We start from the raw sequence: 21,215 nt of genomic DNA, 5'->3' as shown, positions 1-21,215 counted from the left end.
ATTAATTAAGGTTTTCACCAAAAATCCCCCACTGATTTGCATTATCCATAAAATTCGACATTTCTTCATTAGTCAAATCCCCAATATTATGCCGTTTACCCACCATCACAAGATCATAGTCTTCATTCTCTAAACCTCGTATCGCTTCCAACATCTCTATACAATCCTCTACCACAATCTCATGACAAACCACATTATCAACATTAATTTTCTTAAGCCTTAAATTAATCTATCAAGCTCTCATCCAACATAGTACTGTCTAATATTTCCTCCTCTTCATCAATTTTTCTTAGCTCTAAATTATTATTAATATTTTGAATGACAAAGCAAAATAATGTGACACTCGTATTTGGTGGCTCCAACATTCGAGTACCCAAAGCCAATGCTTCTATGTCGTCTTGTCCACCTATGAAAAAAATAGCAACATGAAACGACAACTTCCTTGTACTCATACTTATTCGTGAGTATCTATCCACCAAAATCCCAACCGTACATTGCGCATGCACTTGAAAATTAGAGCACTTCCAACGTTTAGTCATATAAAATTCAATTTTTGACAAATTCACTGTTGTGTTGGAGTTGAGTCAAACTGTCATGACTGTTCTCTCGTGAAGAAACGATATTTATTAACTTATTAATAATAATAATAAATTTATTAGTGGACCTTATTTAATGAAATCGTATTAAATTTACTGTTAGAGTAAAAAATGAATGAAGTGTTCCTATTTAATGAATTCACATTATTCCCGTTGAGTTTACTGTTGGATATGTTCTAGTATTAAACTCATGAATAAAATTGGCAACTGTGGCAACCCAAACTTTCGTGAAATGGAATATTGAGGAAATGAACTAATTTATCTTCGGAGAGGTTACAAATAGCTTCATGCATGCCATTGTAAGGAGACACATTAACATGGGAAAAAATAGTTAACCTTTGGGATTTTAGGAGTAATTTTGAAATGCGCGTAAAATGTGGTTACTATTTGGGTAATTTATATATATGGCTTTTCTATTTTTCATATTTATAGGGAGAAGAATCAGTGTGCTTTTTCCTAATAACTCGGTGAGATGGATGACGCGGACACATAAGGGACATAGTTGTGCTTTTTCCGTCGTTGTGTACGCAACAAATTATGTTGAAATCGGAGTTATGAGGAGTGCTTTGGATTGTTCTCACTCTACCTTTGTGTATGCTTTTTGCTATTAGCACCCGAGAGTGATGTTTATATATCCATTTTATTAAGGGTACGCATATCCCGGTCATTAACACCACATATACAACCATTTGACTGTATACTTCATCATCAATAATCTGCAAACAATTCATTCATTAAAATATTAAGGCATGTTCAACTATTACATGAATATAATAACACATTTTCATCAAATTAAAAGTCTTATTCATTAGATCAATTTTACCAATTTTTAAAATTATTTTAAAATTTTTATAAAGTCTTTGACTAAAAAAAAAACTTAGTAAGATGAAAAACAAGAAAGAATACTAGGTACCCGGAGTTTCCTGAGCTTAGCAAAAAAGATTAGTTCCATGATGCCCTTGATGCTCAATATATAAGCCCAAGTACCAAGCCATGCTTGAGCCTAATATCATATGTTGGAGAAACAAGGACACAAGCAACCACCTTTGTAAAGAATCCCGCAAATAAAATCCCTTGAAAAGTAATAGCCACTTTCCAATGATTTCTTATCCTATAAAGATTTGTGTTTATGCCAATATATAGATAGAAAAACGGCATAAGAAATTCTTGAATGATCAATTCACTCTTCTCTGTTATAGTAGTTGCCAAAGGAGGTCCGTTAGGCATAACCAAACCAAAAAGAATAGGCCCAATAAAAAAATACAATCCTATTGCATCACTAAGAGCTGCCATAACTAGAACACCAACAAAGATCGAGATAATATACATTTCATTAACCGGTTTTCCGACCCGTGCTCGTCGAATAATCAACTCGGCCGTATCACGATTAAAAAGAAAGACAAAACGAATAAACATGAACAAGTTAAGAATCCAACGGAAAGCATGAAACTTGTTTCGGAGTTGAATTGTAGTGTTATAGTAACCCATATTATCATGGCTGAAGATAAAGCAATTTGTCCTAATTCCGTACTTATAAGGTTGAGTTCCGTTTAAGCTTGGGAAACATAGGCGAAACTTGTAACGGTGAAAACATTTGGGATGGAATATACTGAGCCTGTAAGAGATTCTTCTTTATCACCATTTGGTCTATACAAATCCAAGAGGATTGCTGTGACGAAATATGAAGAGTAGAAAGGAATAACACCGAATCGCCAACAACGTTTGGCTGCTTTTAAGGTTGTTGTTATGTCTGTTTTTAATGCGTAGATGAACACAAAATATGCGGCTCCTACTTTTGAGTTTTGACAATGTTGTTAGGAATCAATGTTATGCTGCGGCCTAAAAATGTTGGTCCTGATGAGAACACCACCCTCTGCATTTAAATAAATAAAATGTGAAGATTGGAAGTTTAATATATCATTCAGAAACCCCTAAAATCAAAAAGAGAATCAATTGAAGTAGGATTGATGATAGGAATTGATGAAGGTAGTTTATCCTGTTGAGAACCACTAAAAGGAAACACATTTTCAAAGAAAACAATATCGTGAGAAACAAAAATTTCTCGATTATGTAAATCAAATAAAATATATCCTTTAGTTCCAAATTTATGGCCCAAATAAATGCATTTACGAGATCGAGGATCAAATTTCTTTCTATTTGATTTTAAGGTAGAAGCATAACATAAGCAACCAAAAACCTTTATTTCAGAAATATCAGGTAAAAAACCATATAAAATATGAAAAGGAGACTTGTAACTTAAAAACTTAGACGACAACCTATTAATTAAAAAAACAGAATGTATAACAACATGTGCCCAAAAGTTAATTGATAACTGTGATTGAAATATTAAAGCACGAGCAACATTTAAAATATGTTGATGTTTACGCTCAACAATGCCATTTTGTTGAGGCGTTTCCACACAAGATGTTTGATGAAAAATCACGTTGGTTTGGAAAAATTCTTTGAGGCAAAACTCGCTTCCGTTGTCCGAACGAATACATTTAATGGTTTTATGAAATTGAGTTTGGACCATGGAAACAAAAGATTTAACTAGAAGCGAAGTTTCTGATTTTAATTTCATGAGATATACCCAACAAAAACGAGATTTGTCATCAACAACTGTTAAAAAATATTTGTAACCCAAAATAGAAGGCATAGAAAAAGGACCCCATATATCCATGTGAATTAAATCAAAACAACAATCAGCAATAGTAGTACTATTAGGAAAAGGCAAACGTTTATGCTTAGCATGAAAACAAACATCACATGGAGAAATAGATTTAGAAATTCTAACAAAGGAAAAACTTTTATTCATATGGTTCAAAACATCAAAAGAAGCATGTCCAAGGCGATTATGCCAAATATTACAAACAGGTGAACCTATAACATTTGTTAAACAAGAAAAAGTACAATTGGCGACAAGAGTGGAAACAATAGGTAAACATGGATCAGAAAGCAAGTATAATCCATGAATTAAATCAGCTGTACCAATCCTCTTCTGGGAAAGGTTGTCCTGTATCCAACAATTATGAGCATTAAAAATTAAATTGCAGTTTAAAGACATAGTTAGACAAGGAATGGAAATCAAATTACAAGAGAATTCTGGAATAAAAAGAACATCACATAGGTAAAATTCAGAATTAAAGAAGACAGTTCCAGCAAGTTCAGTTATGATTGTACAACCATTAGGCAAACGAATACGAACAGGTTTAATACGTTTCAAAGATTGGAAAAGAGTATCAGAATAACATACATGATTTGTAGCACCAGTATCTAAAATCCAAGATTGGGTATTTATGATATTAGAAATATGAGGAAAAGAAAAAGAACCTGTATGAGATGAATTAGAGAGGTGATTCACGACAGGAGAAGAACTGGTTTGAGATGTGTGTAATAACGCCAATAAAGCCTTTTGTTGCTCAGTAGTAAAACCAGATTGGGGAAAATCACCTAGAGAATCATCAGCACAACTGGACTTTTTATCGTCATTATCAACATCAGATGCAACACAATTATTGGCAGAAGAATTTCCATTCTTTCGAAAATGAGGAGGAAAACCATGTTTGCGGAAACAAACGTCAACAGTGTGACCTGAACGGTGGCAGTGAGAGCAATTTCTTGAGGGACGACCACTACTACCAGATGAACGACCACGAGTATCACCATGCCCCATTGAATTAGCACGATTAGAGTTTGAGACATTAGCAATGGTTGGAATTTCTTCAGAATTAGGAAAGATTTGACGTTCTTGCTGCACTAACAATGAAAATACTTTGTTGATATTAGGGAGGGGATCCATGAGCATGACTTGGGACCGAACACTAGAATATTGGTCGTTTAGACCTTTAAGAAATCGAATCACATAATCCCCATCCCGGTACTCACGAATTTTGGGAATCAGGGCACAAGAGCATTTGATTGCACAGGTACAAGAAGGTAGGGGACGAAAATTCTCATGCTCTTGCCAAAGTTTCTTTAACCGTATATAATAAGATTTAATCGAAGAGTCACCTTGACGGAGGCCATAAATCTCTTCTTGCAAATCAGAGATACGAAACACATCTCCGTGATAATATCATTCACGCAGTTCAGACCGGATTTCAGCAACGAAATCCATCCACATCACGCTTTGAGCAATATCCGGCTCCAAAAAATTCGTCATCCAAGACATCAACATAGTATTACAGCGATCCCACGCCATAGAAAGACGATCAAGATCAGAAGGACGAGGAAGAGAACCATTTACAAACCCTAATTTGTTCTTCGAACGGAGGGCAACAATCATTGAACGCGACCACAAGTGATAATTTGAGGCGGAGAAACCAGCGCGACACTAGGATTGTCACTTGGATGCATGAAGTATGGATCAAGCATATCATGTTGGTAGGTGCGATTGGTTGTTACCGGAAACGAAGGTGGAGGCGGCGAAGGAGAAATTATTGGGGTTTCTGAAGCTAAATCCATAAAGATGCTATGGAGAAAGGATAAATTATTATATTAATTTATATATATCAATTTTCATAAATTTTATTGACATTGATATTAAATATATAAATTGACTTAAAAATAAATAATTTATAAAAAAAATAAAATAAAAGAATCCAATCGTAAACTAAATTAAAAAATCATTTTTTACATTGTCAATGTCACCAATCAAAAGCATGACTCGCTCTTTATTCTTAACGATGATGCCTTACTCTTTAATTCTCCAAATAATCTTTTTTCTTTCCATAAAACTTATTATAAAACAACACTTTTAATTTTAAACAAATAAAAACAATAATTAGATTAGATAAAATAAGAATTTTTAAAATAATATATATGGACATATATAAATTAAGTAAATTAGTAAATTAGTAAATGTAAAGATGAGTAAGTAACTTAATAATTAATTTTTATTTTTATTATTCAACATAGTATGTTACTTATATGAAATACATGACATTTAATAATTCATATAAATTTTGTTGTATCAAATGGCAAAATATCTTTCATTCCAGTACTAAAATACTAAAGAAAAATAATTTTCCCATGACAAAAAAAAATTACAATACACATAATAAAAATTATGATTATCTTTTATATCTTTTATGTTTGAATTTGCATGTTAGTCTTCATGAATCATTTGAATTTGCACGATATTTAATAATAAATTTAGAAGATAAAATGTATAGTGTATTAGTAAAATTAAAATGTAACCTTTGAAAAAAGTAGTGTTTGGAAAATTATTATAGTTTTACAAAAGTATTACATCGTCAAATCGTGATATAATGGATTTACTAAAGTAGTGTTTGACTTTAAAACAAAAAATAAAGTAGTGTTTGACTTCAAAACAAAAAAAAAATTGTCGAATTGGATTTTATTTTTTTTTATTTCCTATAAATTATTATTTTTTTCATTAATATTGTAATATTATTGTTTTTCTAATTAATATTCTAATAATTAAGTTGTTTGTACTCATAGGTAAAAGCTTGTATTCGTTTTAACCGTATATTCAATATAACTTTGTGTCAGCATTATTTATTAAAGAATTTAGAATTACAATTATTAGAATTGGCAACAACTATTTAACAGAGAATTTAGAATCGGGGTTAGTAACACAAATCTTGGAGGATAGAGATATAGATATACATACAATTTTTTAGACAAAATTTAGAAACATAAAAAAAATAAACAAAATATCCAGCAAAATAGATACATAAAATTTTTAATTAAACATTTCGAATTGATGCAACAGATTGAAATAAATTTACTGAATTTGAAGAAGTGTTCGATTGTTCCATACGCTTCAGAGTTACACACAAACAAAATTGTACACAGCTCCTCACAAATTTTATCAGACAATTTAGACAAAAATCATAGTCGCACAATTCTAACAATCAAATTCCATGACTCCTTCTTTGGAGAAATTGAAACAGCAAAATTTAGTTTTTTTTTTTTTTTTTAACATCGGAGAAATGAAACACGAATAACGAATCTTTGGTAAAGAAAAATGAAAAGGGAATTGTGTATATCTGATAATATTAATGATATTTATAAAGAAGACACCGTACGAGATTATGGAAGAGAGACCATTTATGGATTATGCCGAATTAAAAAAATATGAATGAACTAAAAGTAACATAAAATAATTTTTTTAATTAAATTCATTTGAAGTGGTGGTTACTAAAATAGTGTTTAATCCATTACTTACAAATAAAAAACTGTAAAATCATTTAATTGATTATATTTTATTTTTAATTTATTCTTCTTATTTTTTAATTGGCCACTAAATTCTCAACGAATTCGTGGTGAAAAAGAAGTTTTATTTTTTTCTTAAAAAAAAAATGTGCACGACGTGGTTATTTCTATTAACCATTACTTTCAAAAAAATTGTCTCAAATGTAATTGATTGTATTTTACTTTTAATTCATTCTTTTTATTTTTTTAATTGGTCACTGAATTCTCAACAAACGCATCATATGAAATCGTGATGCAATTGGAGTTTTATTTTTTATTTTAAAAAAATTTGCACAACGATGGTTATCTATACATTATAATAAAGCAAACATGATAATTTGCAAAGTTTGACACCTGTCGGCTAAATAGAGTGTTAGAAATATATCAAATTTCTATTAATAGAAATAATACTTCATTGTGCGGATTTTGTTTTGTAAGAATAAAATTAAACTTCCATTATATCACGACTTTATACATGATGAGTTTGTTGAGACGTTAATGACCAATTAAAAAATAAGAAGAATGAATTAAAAATAAAAGATTTTTTTATTAAGAAAAAAATAAAACTTTCATTATATCACGACCTTCATACACGATGCATCCATTGAAAAGTTAATAGCGAATTAAAAAATTAAAAATAAAATACAATACAATACACCACGACTACTTACATTTTTTAAAGGTAACTGTTTTTTAAACACTACTTTATCAACTACCGCTTCAAATTAATTTAATTAAAAAATTTATGGCCAATTAAAAAAATAAAAATAAAATACAACACCACGGCTATTTAAAGCACTACTTTATCAACTACCACTTCAAATTAATTTAATTAAAAAATTTATGGCCAATTAAAAAATTAAAAATAAAATACAATACAACGACTACTTGACAATTTTTTGAAGGTAACTGTTTTTTAAACACTACTTTATCAACTACTGCTTCAAATTATTTTAATTAAAAAAATTATTTTATTTTATGAATTTTTTTAGTGTCTTCAGACTTTCTTTCTTAATTCGTATTGTTCTCTCCTCAATAATCTCTCTCAATTTTTGTGTCTCTTTTATAAATATCATTCATATTATCTCATCTATACACAATTTCCTCTTAATTTTTTCTATTTCAAAGATTTGTTATTTATTTTTGTGTTTATCGTTATCCGATGTCTGAAAAAAAAATCAGATTTTGTTGCTTCAATTTCTCCAAAAAAAGGAATAATGGAATTTGATTGTTAGAGTTGTGCGATTATGGTTTTTGTCTGATCTCAATGTCAAACATAAATTGGTTTAATTCTTTCTTTTATAAATTCAAAGTTTTAAATTATACACAAACTTACTTCTTTGTTATGTTATTAATTTAACAAATTTGTGTTTCATATTGTGTCTTTCTTTTATAAAGTCAAAGTTTTAAATTATACACAAACTTACTTCTTTGTTATGTTATTAATTTAACAAATTTGTGTTTCATATTGTGTCTTTCTTTTATAAAATCAAAGTTTTAAATTATACACAAACTTATTTGTTATGTTATTAATTTAACGAATTTGTGTTTCATATTGCTAGGGTGATAAAATTCAAGCAACAGTGCGAAAAGCTCTTATTCCTCGATTTTAGACTACTATTCGTGAGGGAGTTGTGTACAACTTTCGTTCTCTCGGTGTTGCATCTAACTCTGGAGCATATAGAACAACCGGACATCAATTTAAATTGAATTTGCAAAATAGTACAATGGTCCAAGAATTAGAAACCAGTTTGGTCACAGCCTCTCCGTACTCATTGATTTCATTCCCAGAAATTCGAAATGTTGACATGGATTTCTTGATTGGTAAGTTTATTTCAATTTGTCATTGTTATTTTATTTTAGTTATTCACAGTTTAATCATTATTATTATTATTTTTAAATAGATGTCATGAGAATTTTAGTTGGAGTGGGACAAGACAGAGTTTATGAAAGGAATGGTGTCACTACAAAATTTAAAGTTATGTAGTTAGAGTCAGATGGGTGAGACTTTTTATACTATATAATTTTTTTTAATATTTAATAACTTTCTCTATTAATTATTAACTAATTTTATTTTCTTTATGTAGTATAAGGATTAAATGTGCACTGTTTGGATCCTATGTTGATGAACTGGATGCATATTTGCAATCCGGTTATAATAAAAATATTGTTGTACTTGCTCAGTTTCTAAAAGTGAAGATGTTTAATGGTAAAAGTAAACTACAAAATGCAATGAATTGTACTAAGCTTTTATTCAACCCTGAAATTCCTGAGTTAGTTTCTTTCAAACTCAAGTAAGTTTAAAAGTAAACTAGAAGTACTACTAACTAACTTATTCAAATTTTTCATTTTATTCTTTTTATTATCAGACACTCGCATAACTTTGACTCGCCAATTCAACCATTGACTCATAAGAAGGATACTTCTCATCTAAGTTTAGAAGAAGAATTTTTAAGTCTTTTCCAACGCATGACTATAGAGGAACTTAAGGATTGTCAAAATGTAATTTTCACACTTTCAATGTCATATCTATTACAGTTCATTTAGTTTTGTTAATCATGTATTTTATTTATAATTTTTACTTCTTTTGTAGGACATGGTTTGTGTTGTCTTTGGTACATTTAAACATATTCTTGGTGAAGGTGATTGGTGGAATGGAGCATGTGTATGCAACAAAGGAGTTGTTATTGAATCTAAAAGGTTTTTTTGCTCAAAATGTAAATAATATGTATGGACAATTGTGCCCAGGTGTGTTTAACAAATAAAATTCATTTATGTTAATTTATCAATTCCTTAAACTATTATTGATACTAATAAATTTCATTATCTAATTTTGGTAAAAGGTACCGTATCAAGGTTAGAGTCGTTGATGATACTGATTCTGCTACCTTTGTCATATTTGATCATGACGGAATTTCGCTAACAAACAAATCATGTCTAAATTTGTTTCATGAAATGGATCAAGTCAGTATATTTTCTCAATTTTATTGTATCTTCAACCTTTATTTATTATTGATGTGGTCTGATTATGTTTATTTTGATGATCTGAATTAATGTTTTTAACAACAATGTGAATATTAGGATCCACAATCTGACACCGTGCCAAAAGAAATTGGAGATTTGGTTGAAAAACAATTGCTATTTAAGATAGAGGCAAAAAATGATGTGAACTCAAATTTTGAAAAATCATTTCGAGTCAAAAAACTTTGTGGTGACTTGGATATTATAAAAAAAATTCAAATATGTTGCTATTGAAAAGGTTTCTATTCTTTTACTTTTTGTAAATTATTTTACTTATCTAAATCAATATGTATTACTTTCTGATTTTCGCGTGATTAAGGTTGATGTTGGTCTTGATAACGACATAGAAGGTGGTGTAATGAATGATTTGAATAATAAGTTTGAAGAAGAAGCTACTGATGACAAATATCAAGCCCCAAACTCTGTCCATGTATCCGTACCAGTTGAATATGATTCTGATGATTGTACCCCTTTTAAAAGGAGATTCATAGAAGTCGCTAATGATAACGATGAAGTCAATTCATAGAATGTGAAAAATGTCAAAATTGAGAAGGAGTGATAATCAAATTTCTTATAAATTAACTTAAAGATGATACTTTTGTTATTTTGTTTTAAATTAACTTATGGTAGCATTGGTTTTGGCTAAAATTTGTTAGTTTTGCAATGTTATATTCACACATTAAGTTTCTATCAATTTTCATTTATTGTTATACATTTTTTGCAATGTTATATTCACGTATCTGTATTTTGTTATATATTTTTTTATTGTTTATGTTTCTAAATTTTGTCTTAAAAAATTGTAAGTGTTGGATATCTGTATGTCTATATCCAATCTTACTGTGTAAGGTTTGTCATAATAACTCCATTCTAAAATTCTCTATTAAATCGTTGATGCCACAACATTAGATTGAATTTACATAGCTTTTAGGCAAATATAAAATTTATTTAATAATTAAAAAAAAATGCAGTCCATTATCACGATTTGACCGTAACGGTTGTTTAAATACTAGCAAATACATTATCACGATTTGAAATACTAGCAAATTCATTACATAGTTTTTGGAAAGTAATGGTTTTTAAAACACTGCTTTAACAACCACCACTTCAACTTGTCAATGAAGATTAAATAACTATAATTAAAAAAATTATTTTATTGTACAAATTGTGATGTTTGAAGAAAAAAAAGATAGGTGTCTCTATTTTGTTATATATTTTTTATTGTGTATGTTTCTAAATTTTACTAAAAAATTTGTAGGGCATATGCCTCTACTCTAACATTTATTTGTAAGGTTTGTTGTAATAACTCCGATTCTAAATTCTCCACTAAATAATTGATATCACAAAATTAGATTGAATCTATATGGAACTCAAGCTTTTACCCATTATGTAAACAAACAACTCAACTTCAAGATTGAAAATAAAAATATCTATGAAAGCCACGTCATCCAAAAAAAAAATAATTATTTAGATAAATATATAATTTATCGAGGAATTAAAAAAAATACAATTCATTCCATCACGATTGACAGTTTCTTTTGTTTGAAAACAATTTGACAGTTTCTTTTGTTTGAAAGTAATGGTTTTTCAAACAACGTTCTCAAATTCATTACATCATGATTTGACAGTTTTTTTATTGTTGAAAGTAATGGGTTTTTTCAAATACTACTTTACCAACCACTGCTCCAAATTATTAATGAAAAAATTTATTTTATTATTTTTTGCATATTTATACATTTATTCAAACGTTACATGTCTTAATAATTCCGATTTTAAATTCTCTATTAAATGGTTACTGCCACAAAATTAGATTAAATGTAATGAAAGTAATCCAAACAAAAAAAAATTATTTAGGCAACTATAAAATTTATTTAGGAATTAAAAAAAAATATAATCCAGATTTGACAGTTGTTTTTTTTAAAGTAAGAGTTTTTAAAACACTATCTTAGCAAATCCATTACACGATTAGACGGTTTTTATTTTGTTTTTTAAACATTTATTGATAAGGTTTGTCCTAATAACTCCGATTTTAAATTCTCTATTACATGTTTACGGCCACAAAATTAGATTCAGTGTACTCAGCTTTTACCCATGGATGCAAACAACTCAGCTTCTAGAAGATTGAGAAGAAAAATATTGATGAGAGCCAAGTCATCTAAACAAAACATTAATATCTTAGGTATTAATAGTATGTTAAAGCATGGACTATATATATCCACACACAAAATGATGTATATATCGACTTAAATTTTTAACTATCAAGTTTATGAAATTAACACAAACTTTCTTAATCTTTGTTAGATGAAAATGGTACGCCACACATGCATACAAGTAGACGTGGTGTTTCAACCACTGGACAAAATTTTGTTGCAAGAACTCCATTGTCTGAGTTAACCATTGGTAAATAGACATACATAATTTCATCTTCAATGCTTAACTGAATTCAATCATTCATATCAATATTCAATGATTTCTATTTTACAATCTTTTTTTGTAGCAACAAATGGAACAACACATATTAATTCCATTGCCACAACTTCAATTGACATACAATCAATCATGTTGAACAACAACAAACGTAAGAAGCCTACTTATTTCACTACAACCTCTTGTGACCATACAGTTGATGCAGGTTCGGCAATCTATTATTATTAAAATCAACTCAAAATGATATATGACTAAACTATGTTTGTATTTTAGCTTCCTCTGTAATTCGTACGAAAAACATAATGAGAAGCAACATAGCACAACCAATAAAACATGTTTTTGTTTCTGGTTAGTATATTCTATTTTCATATTGGACGCTTTCTTATTTTTTTTTCTTGATAATTATTAACCTTCTACATTTTGGCATTTACAAATTATAAGATTCATTGCATTTAAAATGACATATTTCTTTATTTTATATTGTATATGCGCTACTCAATTGATAGATGACACTCCTATGTTAGATGTAATAAATACATGTTACGAAACTTGTATCTCAACCTTACCATGTTCTTGAATCGATATCTTCATTCGTAATTATTTTTCCAAATGGTTCGTTATTCCAACAAGTGAACAAAAAATGTATTTGTTTTTTCTAATCAATAGGTTCCATTTTCAAAAACTTTGACAGTCAAATCCTCATTTTCTATTTGTATCTCTATTCTTTTACTCAACATGTACAAGTACAAGTGGTCAAATGACTATTTTCCATTGTGAAATGTTTGCACTTGCTGAAACACAAGGTCACATTCACACCTCAATAACCTATTTCCATCAAAGACTCATGAATAATACCATAATTGACTTTATTGCCTAAAATTTGAGTTCGTTTTATTCAACAGAAATAGTAGACTTTGGAGATCCCTCTTATACATGCTCTGAATGTGGTGCTCAAATGTGGTATGAGGAGCGAGCTGAGAAAAGTGTTAATAGCAACCTACCTAAGTTTTCACTTTGTTGTATGAAAGGATTAGTACAGATTCCATACTTAAAAAGGCCTCCGGAGTTGCTAATGAGCTTAATACATGGACAAGATCCAAGGAGTAAACATTTTAATGAAAATATTCGAGCATATAATAGTATGTTTTGTTTCACCTCTATTGGTGGAAAGATCCAATCAAACTCGAGTAGGGGTGGAAGACCACCACAATGTATTCTTAGTGGACAAAATTTCCACAGAATTGGCAGTCTAATTCCAGAGGAAGAAGCAACTCCAAAATTTGCCCAATTATATATTTATGACACAGTGAATGAGATATCTAACAGATTTAATCATTTTAGGTATAAATCTTATTTGGTACATTTTATACAATAGTTTTGAATATTTTGTTTTTGTTTATGTGACCACTTTTTTTTTTAAATATTATCCAGATCAAATGAACAACACAAAGATCTAGACAAAACATTAGTTGAAGACTTCACAAGAATGGTGGATGAACACAATGTCTTAGCTAAGTCTTTTAGGAAAGTTCGTGACCACCTACAACACAATAGCACATCTAATGTGTGCCTAAGGTTGTTTCGAAACAGAACAAAGGATCCAAGAACACATAATATGCCATCATGTGATGAGGTTGCTGCTTTAATAGTTGGTGAGTTGGACAACCTTGATCCTGGTCGAGACATTATTGTTAGAAAGACATTCGGCTACTTGGAGAAAATAAAAGAGACTCATGCTTCGTTCTTACCCCTTCAGTATCCGTTGTTGTTTCCATTTGGTGAGGACCAATATCAAGAAAACTTTCCTATTAGAGATAATGTTATGAAGGAAGGAAAACGAAAGAGGATAGGCGTTACGTTGAGAGACTTTATTGCATTCCGCATACAAGAGAGAGATTTCGAACATGGCATTATTGTAAATGCTTACAGACTATTTCAACAGTTTGTCGTTGATTGTTTCTCTATGATAGAGTCGCAAAGGTTATACTGGATACGAATGAAACAATCGACAATTAGATGTGACATATTAAATAGTTTACAAGAAGCAATTCATAGCGGAGAAACCCATACATTTGCAGTTGGAAAACGTGTAGTATTGCCAGCATCTTTTACCGGAGGTCCACGATACATGTTTAATAACTGTCAAGATGCAATGGCGATTTGCAAAAAGTTTGGGTATCCTGATTTGTTTATCACCATAACGTGCAATGCTAATTGGCAATGTCAGCATCTTTTACCAGAGGTCACGATACATGTTTAATAACTGTTAGTATGCAATGGCGATTTACAAAAAGTTTGGGTATCCTGATTTGTTTATCACTCTAACGTGCAATGCTAATTGGCTAGAAATAAAAAATTAAAGCAAGTGATGGTCTAGATATCACATAATAAGTGAAGGGAGTTAAAGGTGAACGAAAAATTGAGTAAAATTAGAATACGTTTTACAATGAAAATTATAGCTTTCTCATAAAGGTCAAATTCAATTTTATATATTAACATACGCTTTAGCTTTTTCACAGCACACACATAGAAGATTATACTTTTCTATAAAATATTATCATATCTGACCTTATTTATCGGCAAAAGTTGGTCAATTTTTTGTTTTTTGACCAACAATATCAAAACTACAACTTTGCAGCTTAATTTGAGCGAAAATTCTTAAAGAGCTTTTATGTTCAATTGTTATTTTTGGCATTTTTTTTTGTTAAAGTTATTTTTGACAATTAAAAAATTAAATTGTTGTAAAATTATTATGTGAAATTTGACAAAATTATAAGTTTAAAAGCGACACGTATTAATTTTAATTTTGTGAATAATGAGTTAAGTGTTTATTGTAAATAGTGTAAAAAATATAAATTTTTATTGTATTTTAATATAGATATAGATTTAAAATTGATGTATGGAGCTTATAAAAGAAATACTTAATTGCAGTTTTTGTCCCCCCATTTTGTTTCTCTCCAATTTTGGTCCCTCAAACATAATTTTGGTCTAAAACTTGATAAAATTTCATTTTTTTTTTTTTGCATTTATTTAAGTCAGACAATGCCTCAATATCTCATTTGCAAAAATTGTATCTGAAATATATGATCATAAATGGTGTAGTACGTCTTTAAAAAGTGAAATTTCATCAAATTTTAGACGAATATTCTGTTTAAGGACCAAAACTGGAGAGAAACAAAATGGGGGACTACTTTCGCAATTCAGCTAAAATAGGGAGACCAAAACTATAATTAAACCTAAAAGAAAATAATGATGTATGGATCCTGCCATACAAGTTGTTTTCTATTTTTGGACCATCCAGCTCTTAACTAAGATTTCCTTTAAATAAACTGTGATGATAAGTGATAATTTGTGCGACATTTGTCAAAATTAAATTGAATTTTATTTTGAGTTTAACTTTGATGTATGTTTAACCGTTAACTAACCATAAATAATATTTTTTGAGTTGAAAAACATTATAAATAATCTTTGTAATAAAATAAAAAATCATGTAATAAATTATAATTAATTAACGGTGTAAAAATATCTATAAACTATCATTTAATTTGAATATTAACGATTACGAATTCAATTATTCTAATAGAATATTAAATTCAACTATTATCAATACATCACATGTTCCAGATGAAAAATAATTCACATTTAGTGGTCTAAAATACGATGATAATCAATTATTTTTATATAATTAAACTATAATTTAAAAATATATATTTCAATTAATAAAGATTTTATTTTTAATAATTATTTTATTTCTGTAGAACAAATTTTCAAGAACGATTGAGAAGAATACAATTGCTTTTTTACTACATACACATATTAATTAAAATTTACTATAATTTAATTCTCTAGTAATACGATTTTAGACATTTTTGGTTTAATTGAGACAAGACAACACATCTCCAAAAAGAAATACACTGACACTAGTAGTACATCTTTTTAATGACATATGGGGTGCTTGATGAGTGAAAAAAAGTGAATGTGCTTGAATATGTGCACAAATCTAATTGGTAGACAAAAAAAAAAAAAAAAGATATTTATCAATTAATCGGCAAACTTCTTTGAGAGACATTAACTGAACCTACTCTATCAAGCTTGTTAAGATTGACCCTTTTGTCTCCACCACATTGTGTGACCAAAACAGGAACCATCCCAATACAAAATTCCGTTGATGACAACATATCTCCAAATATTCCTAAAATTTGGACATTCTCAATGAAATTTCCCATTTCTTCATCTTTCAAAGATTCAATATTATGTCTCCTCCCCACCATGACAAGGTCATAGTTTCCTTCCAAACTACGAATTGCATCCATTACCTCTACTCCTTCCCCCACCATAATCTCATACCAAGAAACATTCCCAATTCCAAATTTCATACTCTTAAACTCATCAATTAAACCCTCATCCAACATTTCTTCAGCTTCTTCCAAATCTAGTTGATCTTCTCTACTTGATTCAATTTTACATCCACGTGGTTTCTTGTTCATCACAATAAACCGAAACAAAGACACCTTCATATCCGCTCGCTCAGACATTCGAATACCCAAAGCCAATGCTTCTCTGTCGTCGGGCCCACCAATAAAAAATATCCCCACATGAAAATACGTTTTGGAGTGATCGTTATTCACGCCAAGACGTGAATATCTATCCACTAGTATCCCCAACGTGCAAGGCACACGTGCTTGAAATCTAGTATTCAGTTTTCGAATAGATGTAGCCACGTGGCCACTAAGGTCAATATGGTCATTTTCGTGAAAAGGTATTACAATTAAAGGCACCATTTTGTCTTGTGCCAGATTGCACACGGCATCAAGCATGCTCTTATAAGGTGCCACGTTGACATATGGAAGAACAGTAACAGGACCACCAGAGTTTTTTGAGTAATTCTCAAAGGCTCGCATGATGTGGTTAGTGTCGGGGTAATTAACTGACAAGAATTTTCTATTTTGTCTGTAATTTATAGGAAGTAAAATTGGTGCACTTTTTCCCAATAGCTCCACGAGGTGTATCACATATACACATAACGGACTTTGTGGAACAGGGTTGCAAGCTTCCAATAATGTTGTCATGCCACACACGTTTCCTTCATTGTGTAAACAAGTCACTATTCGAAACTCTGAATTTCTCGGCATGTTTTGTATCGTTCTCATTTCCTCATCGTATATGCTCGATGAATTTAGTACTCGAGGTCTATGTTTATAAAATATTTTAACCAAAGGTGTGATTATCGCGGTTGTAACCACCACACAAATCACCAAGTGACTGAACGTCTCATCATCCAATAACTGCAAACATAAATTCATATTTATTAATCATATATTATTAATTAAACCATAACAAAGTTAAGCTTAATTAGTTAGTTACCTTGATTTTCCTCAATTTAGCAAAGGCTATAATATGAGTAATACCCTTGATGTTCAACATGAGGCCAAGCACAGTGCCATGTTTGGCCTTAATGTTATAAGTCATAGAAACCAAGACACAAGCAAGCACCTTTGTTATATCACCAGCAATTAAGATAAGTTGCAAAGTTACAAACTCTCGCCAATTCTTTTGTAGTGCAGAAATATTAGTGTTCATGCCAACAAAAACAAAGAAAAAAGGTAACAAAAACTCTGCGATAAGAACTTCACATTTATCAACCAATGTTGTCCCTAAAGGGGGTCCACTTGGTATAACCAAACCATAAATTAATGGTCCAATAAGAAATGTTACCCCAATTGAGTCAGTTATACCTGCCATAACTAACACACCAGTAAGAATAAACACAATATAAATCTGTTTCACTGGTTTCCCCATTGGTGTGCTGCGTGCAATCAACTTCATTATTGGTCTTAGAATAAAGATACTACCAACAATGAACAATAACCAAAAACTCAAACCTAAGGCTAAAGTTTTAACTTTATCCGTGTCTACGAGATGATGTGTTACTATGATAAAAAATTGTATGCAATCATTGAGTGTGGCTGAAGACAGAGCAATCTGTCCTAATTCAGTTGCTATGAGGTTAAGTTCTGTTAATGCTTCGGACACAACAGGGAAATTACTAAACGCCATTGTTGCACTTAATGCGGAACGTGAAGCATCTAATTGAAGATGAGGGAAATTTTGTGGTGAATAAAAAAGATTTAGGAGTGTTGATATAACTATAAATGAAGCCATGAAGGGTAATACTCCAATTCTCCAAGTACTTTTTGCTGCTCTTATAGTCATTAATATGTCCATTTTCAATGCACAGAAAAATAAAAAATATATTGCTCCCAATATTGACATCATTATTAAAACCTCTGCTTGTCTTGGTGGAAATAATGCATTCCAATAAATCTCATTTCTCCCCAAAAAGGATGGTCCCAAAATAATTCCACCCTGCACAATACACATGCATACATTTTTCACTTAAATGTATAAATTTAACTATTATACTATAAATTAACATATGTATCTTTGTGCTATTAATATATGAGTCTAAAATTAGGACAAGGGGAAAATAGAATTCAAATGTAGTGATTGTGGTGCATTCATGAAATGGATGGTGGAGAATTCATTTGTTAGAACTTACCAGAACGCTGCAAATGAATTTTGGTGTTCTTAGTGGCCGGAGAAGAAAGTAAAGCACTTGAGAGATTGAGATAATGATTATGAGTTGGAACAACGTTGCAGGAAGCGCGAAATCGAATGGATTATCTCCTAAGAAAATGCCATAAGATCCAACATTTCTATCATTTTTTACACAAACTTGCCATCTTCCTTTGTCGTCGTAACCAATCGAGACGGTTCCGTTGCCTCGTGAAGTCATCATTGTAATGATTGATATATCAAATCAATTAAGCGTGTGTTTGGATTCACGGTCAGATGAATAATCTAGTATGCCTCTCTACATAAATTTTACTACCGTGATTCCAAACGCATGCTAATTGGTTCACTCTTGTGTTTGTGTTGCGTATTTGCAGTTTTCTGCAAACGCAACCACAAATACAGAGGAACAGAAAATTTAATTGTAGTGGAGAGGGAGAGAAAAATACAAGAGGCAGAGGTGGGAAGGTTTTATATATATGAAATAAAAAAGGTGATGGATGTGAGGAAATAATATACACAAGGATACTAAACTATATTAATAGACACACGCTTGATATTTTTGTCAAAAATGTGAGTTGTAAGTATAATACTCCAACGGGGACACTAAACTATTAGCCACTCATACAATAGTAGGAAATAGACATCAAAGAAACAAATAGGACACGGTTTGCAAATATTTCAAGTAGAAATGTGATATACTTGTCTAAATTATACTATTTTTTAACTTATAATAATAAAAAGAAATAATTGTTAGCTAGTGTTTGCTCTTCTTTTTATTATTAAAAAATTAATTGTCTAAATTTAAGAAATTGCTATTTTAGCAAAAATATAGTATAGTGTATGGATATATTCAGAAAATTATACTTAAAAGTAGCACACCACTAAAATTAATCTCATACAATGTCAAAGTAGAAAACAATGACCTAATTAAGGATCGATGTCGGACAATAATTTGTCAAAACATGTTATTTTTCAAAAAAGTCAAAATGCGTTAATTTTAACATGTTTAATTATTTTAAATTATGCTTTTTTTTTAAAGTAAAATGTGTTTGTGTTTGTTATGAGTGGGATATAGGGTTCAATTCGAATTGCCTGATAATAAAGATATATTGGATCATCAAAAATGTTCAATTAAAAAAATAGTATTGTTGTTCTTAAATCATAGCTCAACTGTTAATATTGTTAGATTTGACATCTTGTCTTATTTTAAATTTAAAAGTTGTATCAATTAATTATGATAAAATTTACGATTTTTTCTAAAAAAAACAATACCGCTATATGTCTTTTTTTAGAAAAAACTGAACACTACTTTCTTATGTCTTTTTTCTCCTTTTTGTGATTCAATTTTTAAATGTTTTACCGCCACCATCTCACCGGTCTCTACATACCATGGTAGATGTCTTTTTTTGAACAACCATGATCAATTTGATTGCTTCACAATTAAACACAAACGAAGGAACTTTTGTACTCACTTATAAGCTTTCCCATTCTCTATAGGTTGTTAAAAAAAATTGTTTCGATTTCATTATTTTGGTAAAAACATTCTTTAATTCCTTTACATGTTTTTTCTCAATCTCTTTCATGTTTGAAATGCACAAAAGATATATAACTAAGGAATTTTGGTCGATGATGAAAAATTGAGCAAACCATGTTAAAATTTGTCGATGTCTAGATGAAGAAAACATAAATTAGTATCCAACTGGCAAGATAAGCTAATTATGTTGAAAAAATAATAGGAATAGAATTACAAGAAAATTGATGAGTTTTTTAATGAGATTCCAACCAATCAAATTTTGCTTGACCATTGCAAAGCGAGTTGGTGAAGCAAAGGCTGTGATTCACAGCAAGAACTAAGAAGTTGTGAATAATTCATTCCTTTTTCTTAAAAAAACAGCTTTACTTATTATCAAGAAAAAAAAAAAACAGCTTTGTTATGTTACGAAATATCTTACAAAATCAACGATCATTGATGTGGCTTCCATTTCATTTTCTTTTCAACAAATATTAATGTCAATATTAAAAAAAATATAAATTAGTTTTTTCGAGAATATATCGAATATGTCAATATTGAAATAAGAAGCATCTATAGTAGAGTGATTTTGATAAATTCCGCGGTAAATAGTATGTCAATGTGATTTTACATGTTATAAGTTTGCAACGAAGTTTTTGTGCAATTGACACTAAAAAAATTTGTTGGATCAGCTAGGATAATATCTATTTACCGAAAGAAAAAGGTGGTTTAGGAGTAAAAAATTTACACATCTTTAATGCTAGTCTATTACTAGCAAGTTCAAAGTGGCTTTGTCTTTCTAATACATGTGCTTATTGGTTTGAATTGTTATCTTATAATTATGGCATATTGATCCATGATTTGCTTCT

General features: G+C 30.0%; 3 protein-coding genes and 1 pseudogene across 3 annotated transcripts; 2 read left to right on the top strand and 2 right to left on the bottom strand.

The window, feature by feature from the left end:
• Position 1: 1 nt before the first annotated feature.
• Positions 2–4,395, bottom strand: LOC101501189 (cation/H(+) antiporter 15-like; annotated as a pseudogene).
• Positions 4,396–8,542: 4,147 nt separating this feature from the next.
• LOC101500861 (uncharacterized) lies at positions 8,543–10,362 on the top strand. Its single transcript, XM_004500520.1, has 8 exons — positions 8,543–8,639; positions 8,720–8,798; positions 8,903–9,109; positions 9,185–9,317; positions 9,409–9,515; positions 9,659–9,779; positions 9,897–9,968; positions 10,156–10,362. The coding sequence occupies exons 1-8, from the start codon at positions 8,543–8,545 to the stop codon at positions 10,360–10,362; spliced, it is 1,023 nt and encodes a 340-aa protein (XP_004500577.1).
• A 1,792-nt stretch (positions 10,363–12,154) lies between these two features.
• Positions 12,155–14,520, top strand: LOC101500546 (uncharacterized). The gene is made up of 4 exons (XM_004500519.1): positions 12,155–12,233; positions 12,331–12,465; positions 13,163–13,601; positions 13,692–14,520. The coding sequence occupies exons 1-4, from the start codon at positions 12,155–12,157 to the stop codon at positions 14,518–14,520; spliced, it is 1,482 nt and encodes a 493-aa protein (XP_004500576.1).
• Positions 14,521–16,156: 1,636 nt separating this feature from the next.
• On the bottom strand, positions 16,157–19,349 carry LOC101510055 (cation/H(+) antiporter 15-like). Its single transcript, XM_004500464.4, has 3 exons — positions 18,820–19,349; positions 17,625–18,626; positions 16,157–17,545 (listed from the first exon to the last, which is right to left on the bottom strand). The coding sequence occupies exons 1-3, from the start codon at positions 19,057–19,059 to the stop codon at positions 16,298–16,300; spliced, it is 2,490 nt and encodes an 829-aa protein (XP_004500521.1). The 5' UTR covers positions 19,060–19,349; the 3' UTR covers positions 16,157–16,297.
• Positions 19,350–21,215: the final 1,866 nt, after the last annotated feature.

The sequence above is a fragment of the Cicer arietinum genome, chromosome 5 (genome assembly GCF_000331145.2).
Source record: "Cicer arietinum cultivar CDC Frontier isolate Library 1 chromosome 5, Cicar.CDCFrontier_v2.0, whole genome shotgun sequence".
In the NCBI taxonomy this organism is placed as follows: Eukaryota; Viridiplantae; Streptophyta; class Magnoliopsida; order Fabales; family Fabaceae; genus Cicer; species Cicer arietinum.
Note: the sequence above shows the minus strand (reverse complement) of the source record. Positions and strands in the feature narration are given on the sequence as shown.

Excerpts from the sequence above, each read along its gene's own strand:
- LOC101500546 (XM_004500519.1), top strand. The coding sequence starts at position 12,155 with ATGCATACAAGTAGACGTGGTGTTTCAACCACTGGACAAAATTTTGTT. Across the intron at positions 12,234-12,330 it reads ATTGTCTGAGTTAACCATTG|CAACAAATGGAACAACACAT; the intron begins GTAAATAGACAT and ends CTTTTTTTGTAG. Across the intron at positions 13,602-13,691 it reads AACAGATTTAATCATTTTAG|ATCAAATGAACAACACAAAG; the intron begins GTATAAATCTTA and ends AATATTATCCAG.
- LOC101510055 (XM_004500464.4), bottom strand. The coding sequence starts at position 19,059 with ATGATGACTTCACGAGGCAACGGAACCGTCTCGATTGGTTACGACGAC. Across the intron at positions 18,627-18,819 it reads AATTCATTTGCAGCGTTCTG|GGTGGAATTATTTTGGGACC; the intron begins GTAAGTTCTAAC and ends TGTATTGTGCAG. Across the intron at positions 17,546-17,624 it reads CTAAATTGAGGAAAATCAAG|TTATTGGATGATGAGACGTT; the intron begins GTAACTAACTAA and ends TTATGTTTGCAG.
- LOC101500861 (XM_004500520.1), top strand. The coding sequence starts at position 8,543 with ATGGTCCAAGAATTAGAAACCAGTTTGGTCACAGCCTCTCCGTACTCA. Across the intron at positions 9,110-9,184 it reads TTAGTTTCTTTCAAACTCAA|ACACTCGCATAACTTTGACT; the intron begins GTAAGTTTAAAA and ends TTTTATTATCAG. Across the intron at positions 9,516-9,658 it reads GTTGTTATTGAATCTAAAAG|GTACCGTATCAAGGTTAGAG; the intron begins GTTTTTTTGCTC and ends TTTTGGTAAAAG.